Source organism: Microtus ochrogaster, linkage group LG1, assembly GCF_000317375.1.
Source record: "Microtus ochrogaster isolate Prairie Vole_2 linkage group LG1, MicOch1.0, whole genome shotgun sequence".
Lineage (NCBI taxonomy): Eukaryota > Metazoa > Chordata > Mammalia > Rodentia > Cricetidae > Microtus > Microtus ochrogaster.
This window is the reverse complement of record NC_022027.1, coordinates 4,092,087-4,111,489: the sequence shown is the minus strand read 5'-3', so window position 1 is coordinate 4,111,489 and position 19,403 is coordinate 4,092,087. Positions and strand designations below refer to the sequence as shown.

Below are 19,403 nucleotides of genomic sequence, written 5' to 3'. Positions count from 1 at the left end.
GTCGTGCTGTGAATTATGGCAGCGCTTCCGGTCCCACTGCCCTCAGCAAAGATGGCGGCAGTAGAGAAGCGGCGGCCGGCAGTAGCACCAGCGGCCAATTTCGCGGACAGCGGCCGAACGTCGGTGTCTCAGGCGGCGGCCGCAGCCGAGAGCGAAGAGGACTTCCTCCGGCAGCTCGGCGTGACGGAGATGCTGCGCGCGGCCCTACTGAAGGTGCTGGAGACGCGGCCCGAGGAGCCCATCGCCTTCTTGGCGCACTACTTCGAGAACATGGGCCTGCGCTCGCCAACCAACGGCGGCGCTGGGGAGCCCCAGGGTCAGCTCCTCCTGCAGCAGCAGCGCTTAGGCCGCGCGCTGTGGCACCTTCGCCTGGCTCACCACTCGCAGAGGTGCGGACCGATGGCGGGCGGGGTGCCTGGACTACAGCTCCCGACAGGCCCCGCGCGGGCTCAACCCACCGCCGGCGCGGGGCATATCCGGGAGTAGTAGTCTGTCCTCTTTTCCCAGACCAGGTCCGTTTAGGGTGGTGTGGCGTCAGGATTACAGTTCCCGGCAGGCTTCGCTTAGATTTAGGCCGCTGTGAGCGCGGGGTGTACTGGGACTTGTGGTTCTGGTAGGAAGTGTTGGGTGTTGTAGTCCATCTATAGCTGGCGTGTTCAGGTGAGTATGATCTATGAGTTTTTTACTTTTGAGCCTCGCAAGCCCAGGGTTTTGGAGGTCAAGAAGCCCAGCGAGGACCTGGCTCAAAAAGCCATCCCTGCAGTTATAGCATAAATAGCTGCGGTGCTTGTCCAGGAAATTGTCAACCTGTGTACTGAGGCCCCACCCCGCAGTACAGACCTGAGTTGCACCCGCAGAGCACAGGCTGGTCTAGAGCCAGATGGGAACCCTGCAGGAAGGCCTGCCTGGAGCTCGGCAACTGAAAGCGCTTCTGTACCCCAGTGGGAATAGTTCCTAGTGGAGAAGATGAATGAGGGACACTTTTCCATTGCATAGTGGATGGGGAAGTTGATCAGTAGGTCTCATCAACCAGGGGTGGCAGCATGGAACCGGCTTTACAAAGGGTACATACAGGACTCAAGATGTTGGGCAGCAGTGACCCCCGCTTTCCCGAAGAGTGAAAGTCCAGGGATCATACATTCCTGCTGGTTTCCTCTCAGAGTCCCAGAGACGCCAGAACAAGTAGGGCACGATAGGAGTGAATCCGAGCAAAGCAGACTCCTTCGCGCAAGGGAAAAAGGTTCAATGTCCCCATATGATGGCCAGGAAGGGAAGGGTGGAGCAGGGTGGGCCGATGTTGCAGGGAGAGGCGGGGAGGGGGGCAGGGATGGTTGGATGGACAGGCACAAAAGCTGGGAGACCAGTGTTTCTGCAAGGTTGCTGGCCACTTGGTGAGGAGCCCAAGCAAAAAGGTGGACAGAGTCTACAGCTGAGATGGCAGTGAGGGGTGTGGCGGGCTTTCTTCTGGGCCACCAGCCAGCTCCCAAATCATCACACCTAGACTTAACATTAGTTGTGAGCACTCGACCTACGCTTAGGCTCGTTTCTTGCTCGCTCTTACAACCTCACCTGTTTTCCATCTGTGTTTTACCTTTCTCATTCTGTTTACCTTCCTTCCCAGCTTCCTCCACGTCTGGCTGGCTTCTGCCTCCAGCCTCCCCCTCCCTTGCTCTCTTGTCTCTCGTTCCTGAATTCCTCCCCCTATTCTCTCTGCCCGGCAACCTAGCTATTGGCCTCAGCTTTTTATTAGACCAGTCAGGTGTCTTAGGCAGGCAGAGCAACACATCTTTACTACACCGTTTACACACGTGCCTAGTTCAGTTAATGTCCCACAACAGAAACAAATGTAGCACATCTTCACAGAGATAAAATAATATCCTGCAACACTTCAGCAGAAGAACAGGCACACAGGTCTGCACCCTGAGGTGCCCCAGGGAAGGAGGGACCAGGAACAGACTGTCTAGAAGAGACTCTCCCAGGGGTAAAAAGCAGTCAACTTAGTAATTTAAAATAGGAACATTGTGAGTTTAGGTCAGTCCCACCTGAGGATCTGGACCAGGTTTGTGACACATGGCCTCTGTGTCGTCCAGCCACTGAGAGCTTGCTTTCCATCCTCTGACATGGCCTCCCGTTAACCTGAAACCATGAAAGCTGTGGGTGTACCACATTCTGAGGTTTGTGGACATGAACTTGGGGGTCACTGCTCACCCCAGGACCTAGTGTTATACCACTGACTGTCAGCAGCTCAGGACAGCAGGGGACATGGAATGGAGCCAAGCCACAGCTGTGTCCCTGCCTGCTGTCACAAAGCTAGGCCTCGCTTCCTCCCCAGAAGCCGCCATCACTGCTCCCCACTTCAGACCCCCTGACTGATGTCTACCTGACCCACCACCCATGTAGCCCCTGCTACGTCCCTGGAGCTGAGGGGCTGTCCCCATCAGTTGCCTACCCACCAGCCTGTGAGACCACTTAAGGTCACCCTGGAAGACAGCTGAAGCCTTGGCCACCAGGGGCCAAGCCAGGAGTCAGACCCATGGGACGAAACCCCTACCTTCCTGGCTACTGTGCTGTTAATAATGGTGGCTGGGGGAGGGACACTGACCATACTGTCCCTAGGCTATTAGGGAGTCATTTTTAGGGCTCTCTTGGGGCTCTTTTGATCAAGTACAACTTCGAAATGAAGGATGACCCCATGTAAGCATCCCCTCAACTATAGCCATTCTCCACGAGGCTCCCCAGATCCTGCAGGACACTGAAGAGCTGGGATCTCTGAGTGTAAAGAGCTGGAACAGGGGCATACACATCATCCAACCCCGACCCTGGGAAAGCCACTGGCAGGAGGGAGGAGCTTCCGCTGCCTGTGCACAGTGCTAAGCACTCGGCAGACAGAACTGCACAGTGGAGCATCAGCCGTGCTTTCCCAGTGCCGGAGCTGTCACCTTGTCTCTGCCCCCATCACCTGTCAGTGACTCAGTGTGGCTCCCTCTCCCGTGCCAGCACAAGATCACATCCATCCTCCCAAAACTCTGGAGCTGCAGAATTGGGGTTTGCATTCCTTAGGTAAGCAGAGCTAGGCTCACAGAGGCAGCAGCGTCAGAAACTCAATGACCCTGGGAGGCAGTACTGGACTTGGGCCAGGAACCAAGGAAGGATCCAGGCCCTGTACCCTTGGAGGTCACTGCCAGAGAAGGCAGTCAGGGCAAGAGAGCTAGTGGCTGTGTGTCAACCGGTGTATCAGTCAAGAAGAGCTATTTGTGTTGCTATAACAAACAGCCCCAGCATCTCCGTGGCTCTTAACACAGATGGCACTCTGCCGAGTGACCTTTACAAAAGATACACAGTCTATTCTTTGAGCATCTGCAGCTGGCTAGGATTTATGAACCACCTGCTACATGAAGGTCTCTAGAAGGGGAAGCATCCAAGAAGTCAGGATGGAGCAGACCACCCTCACTGTGAAGCTGAACCACGCAAGGACCAGAGTAAGGTCCACTGTAAGGCAGTTACTCTCTGGGTCCTGCAGTCAGACTACCAACCTGCTCAGAGCCTCAATTTGTGATCCACAAGGAGGGACCCCACCCTGAGGTCAGGGAAGGAACCACCTGACCCAGCACACCCTCTGCCCACTAGCTCTTAGTTGAGAATGTGACCTAGCCACAGACAGGTCCGTGTCAGAACTCATGGTGACTGAGGCAGGGAAATCATGGGCACAAGGCTCATGTTTCAGCTGAGATCCTGCTTCAAAATAAACGACTGGCTTGCCACAGACAGCATGGCTGCTTGAAGACATCACAGCAAGGCTTAGGTGTGTATGCGATGGCACCCCCGCCATGTCACAGGATACAGTGAATGACCCCTTCACAGATACCCCGGCACGTCTGCAGGCTGGTCGAATGGGCACTTACTACTGTGTGCTGGGATGGGGTCCAGCTGGCAGAACGCTCACTTAGCATGCATGAGCCACTGGCACCACATGAACTGGACGTGGTGCACTTAGGAGGTGGAGGCAGGAGGATCAGGAATTCAAGGTCCGTCTGGGCTACATGAGACTGTGTCTCAAACTGAAACCCAAATAGCTTGTCCAGAAAGGGTGCTTGCTAAATTTTTACAACCTGAATTCTTTCAGTTGCTGGAAGCCATGTGAAGAAGGAAGGGACCTAAATCTACAGGGTGCCCTCTGACCACTCACACATCACAGATACATCTGCATGCTTATGACTAATAATAAATTGGCTTTACAACAAGGTCTCACTCTGTAGACCAGGCTGACCTCGAACTCACAAAGGTCCTCCTGCCCCTGCCTCCCGAGTGCTAGGCTTAGAAGATGGCCCACTTATATCTATGGCTGTTTTGCCTGCATGTATGTCTGCACCATGTGTATGCCTGGTGCCTCGGAGGCCAGAGAGGGCATCAGACCCCTGGAATTTGAGTTCCAGATGGTTGTGAACCGCCATGTGCTGCTAGAAATCAACCGAGATCCTCTGCAAGTGCAGGCCCACGGACCGAACCTCTCTGCAGCCCCTTAAATAAATTTTAAGAAAGCAAACACTTGGGGGTTCCTCGACGCCTGGTACTCTGTGGGGAGGTGCAGACAATGAGTGGGATTGCTGGGGTGCGGGGAGGTCTGGAAAGACTCCAGGTGGCCGGCCATACTGGGGGCTTCCTGATACCCCATTATCCCCGCAGGACGGCCTTCAACAACAACGTGAGTGTGGCCTACGAGTGTTTGAGCGCCAGTGGTCGCAAGAAGAAGCCAGGACTGGACGGGCGCACCTACAGTGAGCTGCTGAAGCGTGTGTGCAGGGACGGCGGGGCACCCGAGGAGGTAGTGGCGCCGCTTCTGCGCAAGATCCAGTGCCGGGACCACGAGGCTGTGCCACTGGGCATCTTCCGGGCCGGCATGCTGTCGTGCTTCGTGCTGCTGGAGTTCGTGGCGCGAGCCAGCGCCCTCTTTCAGCTTCTGGAGGACCCAGGCCTGGCAGTGGCCGATAGGCGAGTGGGCCAGGCCGTACTGGACACGCTCGAGGGCGCGCTGGGCACAGGAGACCTGGCGGCAACGCCCACACACTACCTAGAGGCCGGTTCCCGCCTGGGCCCCGACAGTCTGGCACGTGCCCTGGACAGGGCAGCAACAGGACGGCGGCCCAGCGTGCCCATGGCCCGAGAGGAGTTCCTGGAGAAGGCTGCAGCCCTCTTCATTGCCAAGGTCAAGCCTGTGGGTTGAGCCCAGAATGTATGCACGCCCTGCCACCTCCCAGGGAAGGCCAGGACTGGGGACCTGCAAACTGGTGTCCCGGCATCCTGCACAGGGCCCTCGCCCAGGGAGGGGACCAACATCTACAGTTCAGTCCCCTCTGTTTTGGCCTGTCTTCCATACTCACAGAAATAAAATCTGAAAAGACCCGGCCTTGCTAGTCGCCTGTGTGCAGCTCCTCGACCAAGCACTGCCATCCCCCAAGGTCCCTCCAGACTACCAAAGATGAAGGGATCATTGGAAGGATTTCTCAGGGTCCTCCCATCTCTGCCGATGTCAGGACTTTTGGCAGGCTTTCTTAGACTGACAGCCCCCCACTCACGACACAGACTTACTGTTAATTATGAACGCTCATCCTTAGCTTGGGCTTGTTTCTGGTTAGCTCTTCCTTTAACTTAGATTAGCCCATTCCTATTCATCTGTGAGCCACCCGAAGCTTGTTTTCCTTATCTGCTACCGTCTGACTGGCTACCCTTTCCCTCTGCCTGCCAGCTACACCTAACCCTCCTCTGCCTAAGCTATTGGCCATTCAGCTTTTTATTAGAACAATCAGGTGCCTTAGGCAGACAAGGTAAAACATCAACACATCTTTACGCAGCTGAACAATTATTCTGCAACACAAAGATGTGAAGTATCTTTCCATAGTTAAATATTCTAGCAGCAAGGACTCTCCACCCTTAAGGTCCTCACGGGAGGATTCTAGGCGGGTCTCCACCCCTGACCACGACCCCAGACCGTGACTGGTGCAGTGCCAGGAGATGGAAAAGGGGGCGGGCCCTTGCTCAGGAAGTTATGGGTTGAGATGCATGGGCCTCTGCTCATTGCCAGTCACCCCCAACCTCCACCCGTCCCAAGCATCCATGCTCTGTTCAGTGCACCCTGCCCCAACCCCAGGGGCTTCATCACATTAGAGGAACCGAATCCTGGAAGATAGCCTTCCTGACCTAGCAGAGGACATGTGGTTCTCATGCCTGTCACTCCTGTGTCCTGTCTCCTACCTGCCTAGTGAGCTCCCAGGGGAATGGAGTGAGGGCACTGAGGAAGTTTCTGGATCTCTCATTTAGTCAGTGTTGATTGACTTGTGTCCCAGAAATGCTGAGAGATGGAGCAGGTCCAGCCTGTCTCCTGTCAGTCATGGGATTCAGAGAGCATCAATGCGGCTGGGCAAGGTGAGGCAAGAGTCCACAAGTTCAAGCCAGCCTAGGCAACTTAGTGAGACCTCTCAAAATACAAAGGGTGGGTGAGGTGGCACTTGCCACCAAAACTGACCTGAGTTCAATTAGTGGAAGGACAGCTCTGATTCCTGCAAGCTGTCCTCTGACTGCCACACACACACACACACACAAAAAAAAAAAAAAAAACCCTCCAAGAGAGCTGAGGGCCTGGCTAAGGAATAGAGCCCCTGCCTAGAATCTACCAATGAGGTACTGACTGCATAGTCAGAGTGGAGCCCCTGTTCAGAACTCCTTAGCTACAGAGCAAGTTCAAGGCCAGCCTGGGCTAGGTAAAGCAGGGAAACACAAAGGAGCTGACGTCAGACCGCATCAGGCTGAGTTCAGCAATGTGGAACCGACTCACACTGTAATGGTGTGCCGGCCTGATCTCGCATGCATGAAGAAGCCAGAGGCCAGCACCCGCATTCCTCAATGGCTCCTCCTCCTATTCCTGACATAGGGGTTCTCATTTCCACTAGGCTGGCTGGCCAGTGAGTCCCAGGGATCCTCCTGCCTCTGCTGGGGTTACAGACCTGTGCCACCACACCTGACTCTTACCAGATGCCAAGGATCCGAACTCAGATTCTCATGCTGAGCCTTCGCCTTGGCTCCATGACTCATTTTTTCTTTTTTTGTTTCTTGTTTTGTTTCTCTGTGTAGACCTGGATGTCCTGGAACTCACTCTGTAGTCCAGTCTGGTTTCAAACTCACAGAGATCCTCCTGCCTCTGCCTCCCAAGTGCTGGGGGATTCAAATGTGCACCACCACTGCCCAGCTTTCATCCTGAAAGACCCCTGGGTGTGGGGAAGACTCTCACTCAAGTCTCGGGATAACACAACCCCCCCAGTAACTCACGAGAGACCGTCCTTGCTGCAATCACGCGAGGTTTATTCAACAAGGACAAGACAGGAACCAGTGCACTGGGGAGTGCATAACCCACGCAGGGAAGGAGTTCTACCCCAGTAACTGGAAGGAGGGGTTTTTAAGGGAAGAAACCACAGACCAGTAATCCAAAGGGATAGGGAGGGCGTCATAGAAAATTCCGAAAATACCAATGATAATCACAAGGGGGCAACTCCCTGTTTCTCAAGATTACAATCTAACTTAAAGATTACAATCTAACTTTATCTTCAGCTAGCTTGTGAAACTGAACCGGCTAATTCTAGATTTCTGATTCTTCTCTCCCAGCTTAGATTTTTGGCTCTATTTTTTCCTGCTGGGGAGGGGGGGGGTCTGGATTTATCCAGGTCTTTCAATCCCATGCTTCTTACAGATTATAAAAAAACCCTGGTATTGACGGGACACGTCATCCAAGATAACCATGAATGTAAACTTGGTAGTTGACAAAAGGCCCAACTCAAGTGGCTCAACACAAAAACAAAAGAAAAAAGACCCAGAAGTTCCTATGCACGAAGTCAGGACGGCTGGACCCAGGAGCCTGGTGGACACACTTGGCAACCCAGAATTTTAAGAGGCTGGAACAAAAGAATCACACATTCTAAAGCTACAGAGTTAGTTAAAAGTCAGTCTCTGTACTATTGAGAAACCCTGTCTCAAAAGTCAACAAATGGGGTGGCAGCAGCAGTGCAGGCCTTTAATCCCAGCACTTGGGAGGAAGAGTCTGGCAGATCTCTGTGAGTTCAAGGCCAGCCTGGTCTACAGAGGGAATTCCACTGGGGCTACACAAAGAAACCCTGTCTCCACCAAATAAATAAACACAAAAGTCCCAGAAGCACACTATCCTCAGCTTCTCCCTCCTGGGGGGTCTCAGCTTTCCACAACAGGGCAAGAGTGGTCCTGTTATCTGCCAAGCCCACTCTGAGGAAATGCCCAGGGCCAAGGCTTCTCATGAGCCACCCCTGCAGCTTGGGGTTGGGATCCGATTGTTCCTGGCTTTGAGGCCTGGACTGTCCTGATCAGACAGTCTCTGAGACTAGGGACTTGGGGTCATGACATCCATGTGTGAACGCGTAGGACAGGCCAACACCCAGCATTCAGGATGTCTATGTGCCCAGATGCAGGCTCACTTAGAGCCATGGAGGGAGGGAGGAGAGAGGGAGGGGAGGGGAACCCTGTCCCTCTGTCCATGAGGGCTTCCCAGTGTAGGCTGTGGGAGTGGCAATCCCAGGCTCACTGAGAGGAAAGCCTGGGCTATTTACTATGAGCTGACAACTAGCGACACCAAGTCTGAGACCGGCAAGAGGAGCGGAGAACACCAGGAGCCCTCGCGAGAGCATAGCCCGAGAACCCAAAGTCTCCAGGGGGAGGACAGCCAAGGCCTGGCTCTGCTGCACGTGAAGTGTGGCCACATCAACCAGACCCACCTTTGACACTGTTTCCCTGTCCCCAAACCGGTCTACCTGCTATTCCCAACCAGGACAGGACGTTGGAGCACCAGTAGGTGTTGATGCAGGAATGCCCACAGGCAAGTCAGAACCACCCACCCCTAGAGGTCACAAGTACACCAGGCACACCCTCCAGCAAAGGTTAACTACTTTGCCACCGCCAACTCTCAAAGATCCAGGCGTGGAGTGTAGGTGTGGGCGCGGGACAACCTCAGGGACTTTGCACGTCTGTTCCCGCTCCTATAACCTCCCACTGCGTTTCCACTGATTTCCGGTCTGTTTAAGCAGGACTAAGGTGTGGTCAAAGGTCAGCCTGGCATGAGAGTCTAGCGCCGGGATTCAGATTCCACCTCTTGAAAGCCAGGCCTGCGAGCCCCAAGTCGTCAATTCTTCGGCCCTCCTAAGCGAGCCCGCAGAGACCATAGATTCACGAGTGTGTTAAGGGGGGGTGGGGAGTAACAAAGTGGATCCTACTCAGCCCCCATTCAAGCCACGCCCAATTACCCGTCCATAGCCACACCCCCAGGACGTCACAAAAAAGGCCCCCCAAAGCTGCAGCTACAGGGCTGCACAGTGCAGCCCTGCCCTGCCCGCCACCCCGCACAGAGGCATCCGCGAAGCTCTTCCGCCGGAGGCGACGGCGGCCTCCGGGGCTTCGGAAACGCAAGGCGCCTGCGCGGCAGGGCGGGGAAAGAAGACTACAGTTCCCGGCGTGCCCCGCGGGCGGGCGCGCAGACACATTCCGAACCCGGTGGAGGCGTCGCACAGGCGCATTCTAGACCCGGCAGTGGCACGCAGGCGCATTTCCGACTCGGTGGCAGCGGTGCGCAAGCGCATTCGAGGACCGGGTGTGGCACGCAGGCGCATTCGGGGCCCGAAGTCGGTGCGCAGGCGCATTTGGGGACTGGAATCGGTGCGCAGGCGCATCCAAGGCCCTGTGGCTGCGGCGCGCAGGCGCATTCGACGCTTTCGGCGCGGGCCGGGCCGGGCCGAAGCAAGCGCCCGGCGGGCAGCGGCGCCAGAGCGAGTGGAGCCTTCGGGGTCCCCGGGTGGCGGCGGCGGCGGTGCAGAGGAGGAAGGCGGCGGCTCTCCCCCTGCCGGCGCGCGACCCGGTCCGTCCCGCGAGCTTGCGCCGGTCCCGCGGCCCGGCCCGGCCCCGGGCCCCTCCGCCGCCGCCGCCGCCACCGTCATGGCCAGGCAGCTGGTGCCCAGCTCGCAGAAGGCGCTGCTGCTGGAGCTGAAGGGGCTGCAGGAGGAGCCGGTGGAGGGCTTCCGGGTGACGCTGGTGGACGAGGGCGACCTGTACAACTGGGAGGTAGCCATCTTCGGGCCCCCCAACACCTACTACGAGGGCGGCTACTTCAAGGTGAGACGGGCCTCAGTTTCCCCTTTGTACCCTCTCCCCCTCGGGTTGTCTCAGACCCAGACTGCAAGGCGGGCCCTCCTTTCTTGTTGAGCACGTGCTGACCTAGCCCCCGGGTCTGGTCTCCCTGGACTGGTCCAACAGAGGACCGGGGGCAACTAATGACTGGCCTGTCCCCAGGCTGTCCTGCACTCGACCAAGCATGTCCCCAAATTGTCCCGACCCCTCCCAGCATGCTCTAGTGAAGGGGCTCCCCAGGGACAACTGCGACTTTTTTGTCCCCAGGCAGGCCCCTTACAGGACACCGGAGATTTCGGAACCCCCTGCCGGCAAGCATGTTTTCCTCTAGGCTGTCCTCATCCTAGGACATAAAGAACCAGGGGCACTCGAGAGGCAGAGGCAGGCGGATCTCTGTGAGTTCGAGGCCAGGCTGGTCTTACAGAGCTAGTTCCAGGACAGACTCCAAAACTATGGAGAAACCGTCTCGGGGGGGAAAAAAAAGAGCCAGGGGCAGCTGCTGCCTGGCATCCCCAGGCAGTCCACCACCCTGGAACACAAACTCTCAGAGACAGCTGCTTGCTGGCATGTCCTCAAGCTGTTCCCCGCTCCAGGACACAGGACCAGGGGTAGCTGCTGCCCGGTGTGTCCCCAGGGAAGGGATGTACAGCCTGGACGCCACCTGCTCCAGTTCCAGCAGAGGCCCTGACAGGGCTTTGGCAGCCATGCCCACTTGGACAGCAACCATCTTTAGCCATAGCCAGGCTTTCTGTAATACATTCCAAAAGGACAGTGCAGGCAGGGGCCGACCTACCCACCTCGATCCTCAGAGTCGCACCCTGGATTCCTGCCCAGGCCTCTGCCTCCCAGAGCTCTCTGCTGGCCCTGGGGCTGCCTTTCTCAGATTCCACAGAGCAGGTAGCTTCTTGGAGGCCTAGTTTTGCCTTGCAGGCAGTGTCATCTGCCCTCTGGTGGCTTAAGGCTCAATGCACCCAATGTTGCCAAGTGTAGGGATCCACATCAGTGCAGTTGGACTGGAACTCCTAGCAAACTCGATCTTGTTCAAGGGCCAAGAGGAGCACGGTGAGGACTAGGTGGATGCACAGACCCTAGCCAGCCCAGGTCCTCACCCGTCCTGGGCAGTAACTGGGACTGTGGTAGTCTACTCCGCCAGGGTGACTTGAGAGTCAGGGTTCTCGGGTGCAGCATGTGGAGAATGGGAGATGTGTGGGTGGACTGCAGTCTGGACTAGGAAGCCTCTGAGCTGTCCAGATGCTATTAATACCTCCTGGAGTCTCCACTGCATGGACACCTGAGCTGCTCCCCACCTGTAAAGGATGGTGGGGAGGGCCTCCTAGGCTCGCATTATTCTTTTTTTTTTTTTGTTTTTTGTTTTTCGAGACTGGAGCCTGTCCTGGAACTAGCTCTTGTAGACCAGGCTGGTCTCGAACTCACAGAGATCCACCTGCCTCTGCCTCCCAAGTGCTGGGATTAAAGGCGTGTGCCACCACCGCCCGGCCTAGGCTCGCATTATTCTAAGGACAGCTTGGGAAGAGGCTCTGCAGGATGTCAATCAGATCTGCCAGCGTAGGTGCCTCCTATGTGGTGTGGGTGGTTGAGGCATAGAGCCCCTCTGAGGGGAGCTGTTAGGAGCTTCCTCTGGACGGCCAGCCTGTCTTCGTGTTGAAGGGACTGTCCAGGAATGGGTGGGAGCCTTTCCGATGCTGAGCCTCCCTTTGCTCAGTTTTTTGGTTTTTTTTTTTTTTTTTTTTTTGGTTTTTCGAGACAGGGTTTCTCTGTAGCTTTGGTGCCTGTCCTGGAACTAGCTCTTGTAGACCAGGCTGCCCTCGAACTCACAGAGATCCGCCTGTCTCTGCCTCCCGAGTGCTGGGATTAAAGGCGTGCGCCACCACTGCCCGGCCAGTTTGCTCATTTTTAAAAAGCATCTGGAGTCATAGAAGTGACAGGTTCTGTTCCCCTCTCGGCTGTCCTGAGGGGATCAGGGCTAGAAACTGCGCACTAGGTTTGTGTATGTCTGGTCCAGTTGGAAGGAGTGGTGGGGCAAAGCCTCCAGCTTGAAGTACTGGCTAGCTCTGAGGTCACAGATCACTGCTCTTTAAGCGTTTGTTCTCCTTGCCCAGGGGACACTCCAGAGACTGCCCTAGGGGAGCCCCAAAACTAGGGTAAATGTCAGGCCTTTCTCCTCTACCAGACTAGAGTCTGCAGGGCAGTGGGGAGGGTGAGCCTGAGCCATAAACAGCTGCTCTGGCCAGGCGGGTGGCTCCCCTGAGCCTGGGCTGTGCTGGTGGGAGACCTACTGATGCATTCCCTGGCTGGCCCACAGCGGGTAGCTGTCACTCTGTCTTTCCTCACCTGGATGCCAGGGCACAGAGACAGACGACCTGTCACAGACACTATTCATCCTCTGGGCACAGCGCCTAATGCAGGTGCTCAGTGGACTGCCATTGAACCAGTGACCCCCACTTTCTGACACCTGCAGGCTCGCCTCAAGTTCCCCATCGATTACCCATATTCCCCACCAGCCTTCCGGTTCCTCACCAAGATGTGGCACCCCAACATTTATGAGGTAAGTAAATCACTCCCATCACTACGGATGCGTGCCTCAGGTAGACCCCACCACACACACCTTCTGCCACCTTTGCGCTCACCCCACAGCTCATCTGATCCTGTTACCTTTGCAGACGGGGGACGTGTGCATCTCCATCCTCCATCCCCCAGTTGACGACCCTCAGAGTGGGGAGCTGCCCTCAGAGCGGTGGAACCCCACACAGAATGTCAGGTGAGAGCTGCATGTGTCCTTGCACCTTGGGTACCCCGAGACACCCTGCACCCTGTCCTTCGTTGCTCCACCAGTCAGGGGTTCCCAGGGTCTCCGGGGAACTGAGCTTGTCCCACGGCCCCACAGGACCATCCTCCTGAGTGTGATCTCCCTGCTGAATGAGCCCAACACCTTCTCGCCCGCCAATGTGGATGCCTCAGTGATGTACAGAAAGTGGAAGGAGAGCAAGGGAAAGGACCGGGAGTACACAGACATCATCCGGTGAGTGCCAGTACCAGCCAGGACAGCTGCTGGGTCTCCTCACAGAGATGCTACTTGCTGTAGTCTGTGTGCCCCACCCAGAGCACTGACTTGTCCCTCAGCTTATCTCCATGGGTGACAAGAGCACTCTAGGCCACAGTCCTCACTGTTGGTGTGAGCCCTTCTGTGAGGGGGAGGCTCACACCATGAGCCGCTTCCATATTCGTCATCAGCTTTTAGCTTGTTCCTGGCTTGTTCGGGGGTCAGGTGATCTCCATTGCACCCCTAAAACTGGGTGTGGAATTGAACTTGCAGGATTCTAGGCTAATGTCAAGCCCTGCAGCTTCTCAGCCCTGCTGAGTGTCCACACAGGTACCCACATTTCTGGTCACTTGACTTCTCTGTTTTCTGAGATGGGCTTTTCTAGAACCCCATGTTCTCCTCCTCAAGTTCCCTCCTGATGCCAGGATGACAAAACACCTCACAGGCAGCAGTCTCCGCCTTAGCACTCACCCAGGAGGACGGGTGCTTGTCCACATACCCAAGCACGCAGGCCTATGTTGTGCCCAGGCCTATCGGCAGGTATGCTGAGCAAGCCATACATGTCGGCCTGGAGCCATGGACAGGGTGAGCACCGCCCAGCGGGACCCCTGTGCCTTGTCCTGCAGAAGGCAGGCCTAGCTTCTCAGAATTGACATGGACTTTAGCTTGGTGGTCAGTGCTGGTCCAGCAAGATCCTGGATCGGGGTCTTTAACAGATCAGAACAGAACGTACCTTTGCTTCTCCTGTGTGGAGGAATTAGTTACATGGGTAGGTCTGAGTGCTGAGAATGGTCTGGAAGTCCCTGCAGCCCTGTCCCCTTCTGCTCAGGCTGCCTGCAGCTCACTACCCTCTTGCCATCCCCAGCTGGGAAGAAGACAAGCAGTCCTGTGGAGTTTCTTTTCTCAGTTTTTTGAGACAAAGTTTTCCTATGTAGCCTTGGCTGTCCTGGAACTAGCTGACCTTGAACTCAGATGCCTACTCTGCCTCCTAAGTGGTGGGATTAAAGGCAGGCATGTGCCACCACCAGCAGCTTAGGTACAGCCTGGTTTTGTGGGCTGTTCTGTCATTTGTAACTGCTTTAAGCTTGAGGTCACCTTGGGCACACTAAGCCCTTCCTGTCACCCACTTCCAGTCAGCCTGGCAGTTGGGACTTGGTGTGTCTGATGGACTGCACTGGACTCTGTCCTGCACGGAGCACCCCTGGGCACAGGCGCCGATGGAGGCTTTGGATCTGGTCTGTTCACTGCAGGTCTCCTGCCTCCTGGCAGCCTTTGGCCCAGTTCTCCTGGCTGCTTCCGTGCTGCCCCTGTCCCAGAGCAGAAGCCCCAGGCTGTTTTTACCAGTCTGACTCCAGGAGCCACTTCCTATGACCACGAGGAGGCCTTGCTGCTCCTGGGTTCCAACCTGAGAGCCAGTGTGAGACAGGTCTAGGCTGTTCCGCTGTGCTGTCGTGGCTGTCCTCCCACAGTGTCTTCTCAGTCCAGGGTCTGCCCTACTCTTCACCTCTCCCCTGGGACCTGCACCCTGAGGGTGGCCTCACCCTGGGGGAACCTGAGGCTCTGGTCCAGGCTGATTTCTTTTTCTTGTTCTTTATTTATTTATTATGTACATAGTGTTCTGCATGCTGAAGAGGGCGCCAGATCTTCTCATTACAGATGGTTGTAGATGGTTGTGAGCCACCATGTGGTTGCTGGGAATTAAACTCAGGACCTTTGGAAGTACAGCCAGTGCTCTTAACCTCTGAACCATCTCTCCAGCCCCCCTACCCCGGCTTGATTTCTTTAATCACTGCCCCTGTGCCGCAACACTGGCTCTGCTGCTTCAGAGTACAGCCAAGGCATGCTGCTGTCCCTGTCTCTTCCCCCAGGCTCAACCGCAGGCCTCCAGGCACGCCCTTCCTCAGTGCCTCGCTGTTTGGTGTCAGTGTGATGTGTGGGTGGGTGCACGCACAGAAGCCAGGGACAGTGCTTTGTCACCTTCCCTGCAGGGCCTGTGCTTGCACAGTAGGTGCTTCTACTGCCTTGTCTCTGGCCCTGTGTGTCATTTAAGACAGGTCCCGCTAGCCCAGGCAGGCTCTCGACTCACAGCACTTCCTGCCTGTGTCCTGCACCTGGCTGTGGTTACTTCCTGTCTAGGGGCTGCTGTGAGCCACCTGTTGTGTCCTGGTCTCCTCTCACCTGCACCTCACCCTCCATCCATTGTCTTTGGAATCCCAGGATTCCTGGGCCGTGGCCTCACCTCCCCTGTCTCCCCAGGAAGCAGGTCTTGGGGACCAAGGTGGACGCAGAGCGTGATGGCGTGAAGGTGCCTACCACACTGGCTGAGTACTGCGTGAAGACCAAGGCGCCGGCGCCCGACGAGGGCTCGGACCTCTTCTACGATGACTACTATGAGGACGGGGACGTGGAGGAGGCCGACAGCTGCTTTGGGGATGAAGAGGACGACTCTGGCACCGAGGAGTCCTGACCCGCGTCCCCGAAATAAACTTACAAATTTTACCTCAGCAGGACCCGTGTGGGCCTCAGGCGATAGACTACCTCACCGAGGTTCCATGTGGGCTCCCGTCCCGTGACCCTTAGGTCCTCTTACCCCGTGGTGCCTGGCAGATACCCACTCAACTCACAGATGGTGACAAGCCTGGGAGGCTGGGAACCGCCTCGTGGGGAGGCAGAGACTCCATCCCAGCCCAAGCAGGGCCAGCCCCACAGTCACCTCCTCTCTGCTTTGGTGTGTGTGAAACCCAAATAAAATGGCTTTCTGAGAAGCTGGAGAAACAGCCAGGACGCCAGGGCAGTGGGCTGGGCAGGAAGAAGCACTTTTACTGGTCTGTTCATCGGGCTCAGTGGTCTGCGTGGGCTCCAGGCCCGGACGCAGCTCCCTGCTGCCTGCAGGTCATGCCCTCTACTGCGGCGTGCGGCCTGCGTCCACTTGAAGCCTTCAATCAGGAGGCCTAGGCCTGAGGTTTGTGCTCTGGAAAGCCATGGGTCCAGGGGCATGTGGAGGGTCCATATTCCCAGCAGTTGTGGTCCTGTGGCTGGGGGACTGAGCTGCAGCCTGGTGACTCCCCAAGAAAAGGGTAGGGTGAATCTTACTCTAACATGCCGAAGTATCCCCGTGCCGCAGTGACAGACCTGTCCTTTGTCTCCAGTGTGCTGGGGTGGAACTTGAGGTCTCTCATGGCTTGTGGGTGCCATGCAGATAAAGGAAAGGAAGGCCAGGTGGCGGTGGGGCACCCCTTAATCCAGCACTTGGGGGGCAGAGTGAGTTCCCGGTCAGCCAGAGTGGTCACACAAAGGAACCTTGCTGAAAAAAAAGAAAAGCAGCACTCAGTGCCCCTTCTCCATCGTCGGCCTCTTATGTCCAGAGTTCCTGTCTCTGGAGCAGTAGTCTACTGAACTGTGCTTAAAGGGACCCTGCCAGTCACAGCTGGTCACAGAAAGACAAGTTTGTAACGAAAGGAGACTGGGGAGTTGGGGACAATTCACTTCTAGTTAACATGGTAAGAAAGCGGGAACTGGGGAGATGGCTCAAAAGTCCTCATTCGATTTCTCACAACCACGTGGTGGCTCACAACCATCTGTAATGAGATCTGCCCTTTCTGGGCTGTAAGCAGAAATAACGGGCAAAACACCAACCATAATAAATCTTTAGGAGAAAAAAATGTTAAGTAGGGGTGGGGGTGTGCACACTTTTAGTCTCAGCACTCTGGGACAGAGGCAGACTAATCTTGGTGGTTTCAAGCCAGCCCCAGTGAGTTCAAAGACAACCAGAGCTACACAGTGAGTCTTTCCTCAAAAAAAAAAAAAAAAACTAGGCCATCATCTGCTACACACAATTTGAAGCCAGCCTGGTCTCCATAGAGATCAGGCCAGCCAACAACAGTGCTCAGTAGGTGAAGTCTTGCCACCAAGCCCGAGGACAGGAGTTTCAGTAAGGACCCATGTGGTGGAAGGAGAGACTTGGCCCTGCAAGTTGCCTCTGTGGGAGTTAGGTATCAGTCCGGCCAGAACAGTGCTTGTTTGTTTTTGTTTTTCGAGACAGGGTTTCTCTGTGGTTTTTTGGAGCCTGTCCTGGAGCTAGCTCTTGCAGACCAGGCTGGTCTCAAACTCACAGAGATCCGCCTGCCTCTGCCTCCCGAGTGCTGGGATTAAAAGCGTGCGCCACCACCGCCTGGCCAGAACAGTGCTAAAGGAAGCAAACGACTTGTAAAAGCAACAGGGGAAGGAGCACTGGGGACTTTATGGTGCCAACTGTTGCTGTCCCCAGAGACACTTTCTAAAACCACCCAGAGCAGGGTGTGAAGGAGGAGCTGTCACTTGTACTAGGGCGGAACTTGGAAGGCCACCTGTCCTCACAGAAAGTGGGGAGACACACCCCAGACCACACATCTGCGCCAGCATGGAGGTCCACCAGTCCCTGCTGCTCTTGCTAGCTCTGGAGACGCTGTGGGCAGGTGAGCATGAAGAGGAAGCCAGTCTTCAGGGGCCTGGGGATGGGAGAGGTGGGGTTGCCTACTGAGAAATCCCTGAGAATAGCCTCTACAAAAAGCACTTGCTGAGTGAGGCAGGAGGATTGCCATGGGTTTAGGATATAGCTTAAGTTAGTGGGCCATGTGCCTGGCATATGCAAAGGCTGGGTTCCATCCTGAGATGGCGCATGCCTGTCATCCCAGCACTGCAGGAGGAGACCACAAGATTCAGAGCCACCCTCAGCTCTAGTGACTTTAAGGTGGGCTGGCTCTCCTGAGACCCTACTTTGGAAAAACAGCAGGGAAGGGGAGTGAGGGGAGCCCAACGTAGCAGCATCACACGATCACACGCCTTTCATCTCTGAACTCGGTTTCGCCAGGGCTACTTAGACCTTGACAAGAAGAGCCACCCCACTGGGCAGTGGTGGCCACGCCTTTAATCCCAGTAATGGGGAGACTGAGCAGGTGGGTCTCTGTGAGATGGAGGACAGCCAGTTCCAGACCAGCCAAGGCTACATAGTGAAAGCATCTTTAGGGGAGGACAAGAGGTGATGCCTTCCACCTACAATCCCAGCTCTAGAGCAGGAAGCAGGATCCCTGGGACTCAAGCAAGCTCAGGGAAAGACCTGGCCACAAACATTTAAGGTATAGTGTGTGGAAGACAGCAAACTTAATCTGACCTCCATACACATGTGCGCGTCCGCACATGTTCATGCACACACACACACTTTTTTGAGACAAGGTCTTAATATTGTAGTCCTGGCTGACCTGTTTGCCTCTGCCTCCTGAGGTGGGATTAGAGGTGTGGGTATGTGCCACCACCCTCCCAATTTTTTACACCCATAATTGTTTTGAACCCTCTAGAACCTTCTCCAAAGCAAAAAGTGGAGGAGGAAGTTGACTCTTTGCAAGTATAACGACTCTTCCTTAAGTTGCTGATTAGCCATTGGTCTCTGTGTGGTTACAACACAGTAACTTTGGAGAGTTGATGGAGATACAGTGTAGCTCAGGCTACACCACCGACATGATTTTAAATTATGTAGCGGGGCTGGCCTGGGCCTCAGGGCAGAGGCCTCACCCAGCATGTCCTCGCAGCACTGCGGAGGTGGAAGCAGGAGGACGGGGAGGTCAGGGTCACTCGCAGCTGTAGTCCCTGGCCAGCCTGGGAAGGAAAAGAAAGCACACACGGGTGGGGGGCTTCCTTGGATGGTAGAAAAGCTACTCAGTTATGGCTGCCGACTGCAAGGCTCTGCAGATACAGGTCAGCCTTCAAGTGTGCACGCTGGCCCCATGAAATCACAAAGGTCTCATTTACGCTTAGTTTAGGTTTTTTTTTTTTCTTCTTCCCCCCCCTTTTTTTTAGCTTCCGAATTGAGCTTGGGGGAGGTGGTGCACACTCAGGTGGATCTCTATGAGTTCTAGGCCAGCCTGGTCTATGAGTGAGTTCCAGGGCTACACAGGGAAAACCCTGTCTCTATAAAATAAAGCTCAGGATTCATACATAACAGAGAACTCGGCTCTCTTCTGGGATGGGAACCAGCCCCGAGTGGTGGGGCCGGAAAGGCTGTCTGGAGTAGGTGTGGACAGGCCATGTGGCTCAGGGCACTGCAGGATCCTTAGGACATGATGGGAAATTTTGAGTTGGTTCACATTAAATTTTTTTTTTTTTTTTTTTTTTTTTT

General features: G+C 55.5%; 3 protein-coding genes across 4 annotated transcripts in view; all 3 read left to right on the top strand.

Moving 5' to 3' along the window:
• On the top strand, positions 1 to 5,403 carry Tpgs1 (tubulin polyglutamylase complex subunit 1). The gene is made up of 2 exons (XM_005359113.2): positions 1 to 389; positions 4,684 to 5,403. The coding sequence occupies exons 1-2, from the start codon at positions 16 to 18 to the stop codon at positions 5,219 to 5,221; spliced, it is 912 nt and encodes a 303-aa protein (XP_005359170.1). The 5' UTR covers positions 1 to 15; the 3' UTR covers positions 5,222 to 5,403.
• Positions 5,404 to 9,782: 4,379 nt separating this feature from the next.
• Cdc34 (cell division cycle 34) lies at positions 9,783 to 16,039 on the top strand. 2 transcript variants are annotated; one of them, XM_026785375.1, is made up of 5 exons: positions 9,783 to 10,176; positions 12,671 to 12,757; positions 12,873 to 12,970; positions 13,097 to 13,231; positions 15,513 to 16,039. In XM_026785375.1, exons 1-5 carry the CDS (start codon positions 10,000 to 10,002, stop codon positions 15,553 to 15,555), a joined length of 540 nt encoding a protein of 179 aa, XP_026641176.1. In that variant the 5' UTR covers positions 9,783 to 9,999; the 3' UTR covers positions 15,556 to 16,039. The 2 variants fall into 2 exon arrangements, with proteins under 2 accessions (XP_026641176.1, XP_005359169.1); XM_005359112.2 differs by having other exon boundaries at positions 9,784 to 10,176; positions 15,509 to 16,017.
• Positions 16,040 to 17,651: 1,612 nt separating this feature from the next.
• Positions 17,652 to 19,403, top strand: part of Gzmm (granzyme M) — a 6,603-nt gene continuing 4,851 nt past the window's right edge. The window contains exon 1 of the mRNA XM_013350679.1: positions 17,652 to 17,706. Within this exon, the coding sequence (XP_013206133.1) occupies positions 17,652 to 17,706 (55 nt within the window). The remainder of the gene's footprint in view (positions 17,707 to 19,403) is intronic.

Coding starts and splice junctions, on each gene's coding strand:
- Cdc34 (XM_005359112.2), top strand. CDS start 10,000: ATGGCCAGGCAGCTGGTGCCCAGCTCGCAGAAGGCGCTGCTGCTGGAG. Junction 12,758..12,872: donor GGCACCCCAACATTTATGAG/GTAAGTAAATCA, acceptor TTACCTTTGCAG/ACGGGGGACGTGTGCATCTC. Junction 13,232..15,508: donor GAGTACACAGACATCATCCG/GTGAGTGCCAGT, acceptor CTGTCTCCCCAG/GAAGCAGGTCTTGGGGACCA.
- Tpgs1 (XM_005359113.2), top strand. CDS start 16: ATGGCAGCGCTTCCGGTCCCACTGCCCTCAGCAAAGATGGCGGCAGTA. Junction 390..4,683: donor CTGGCTCACCACTCGCAGAG/GTGCGGACCGAT, acceptor TTATCCCCGCAG/GACGGCCTTCAACAACAACG.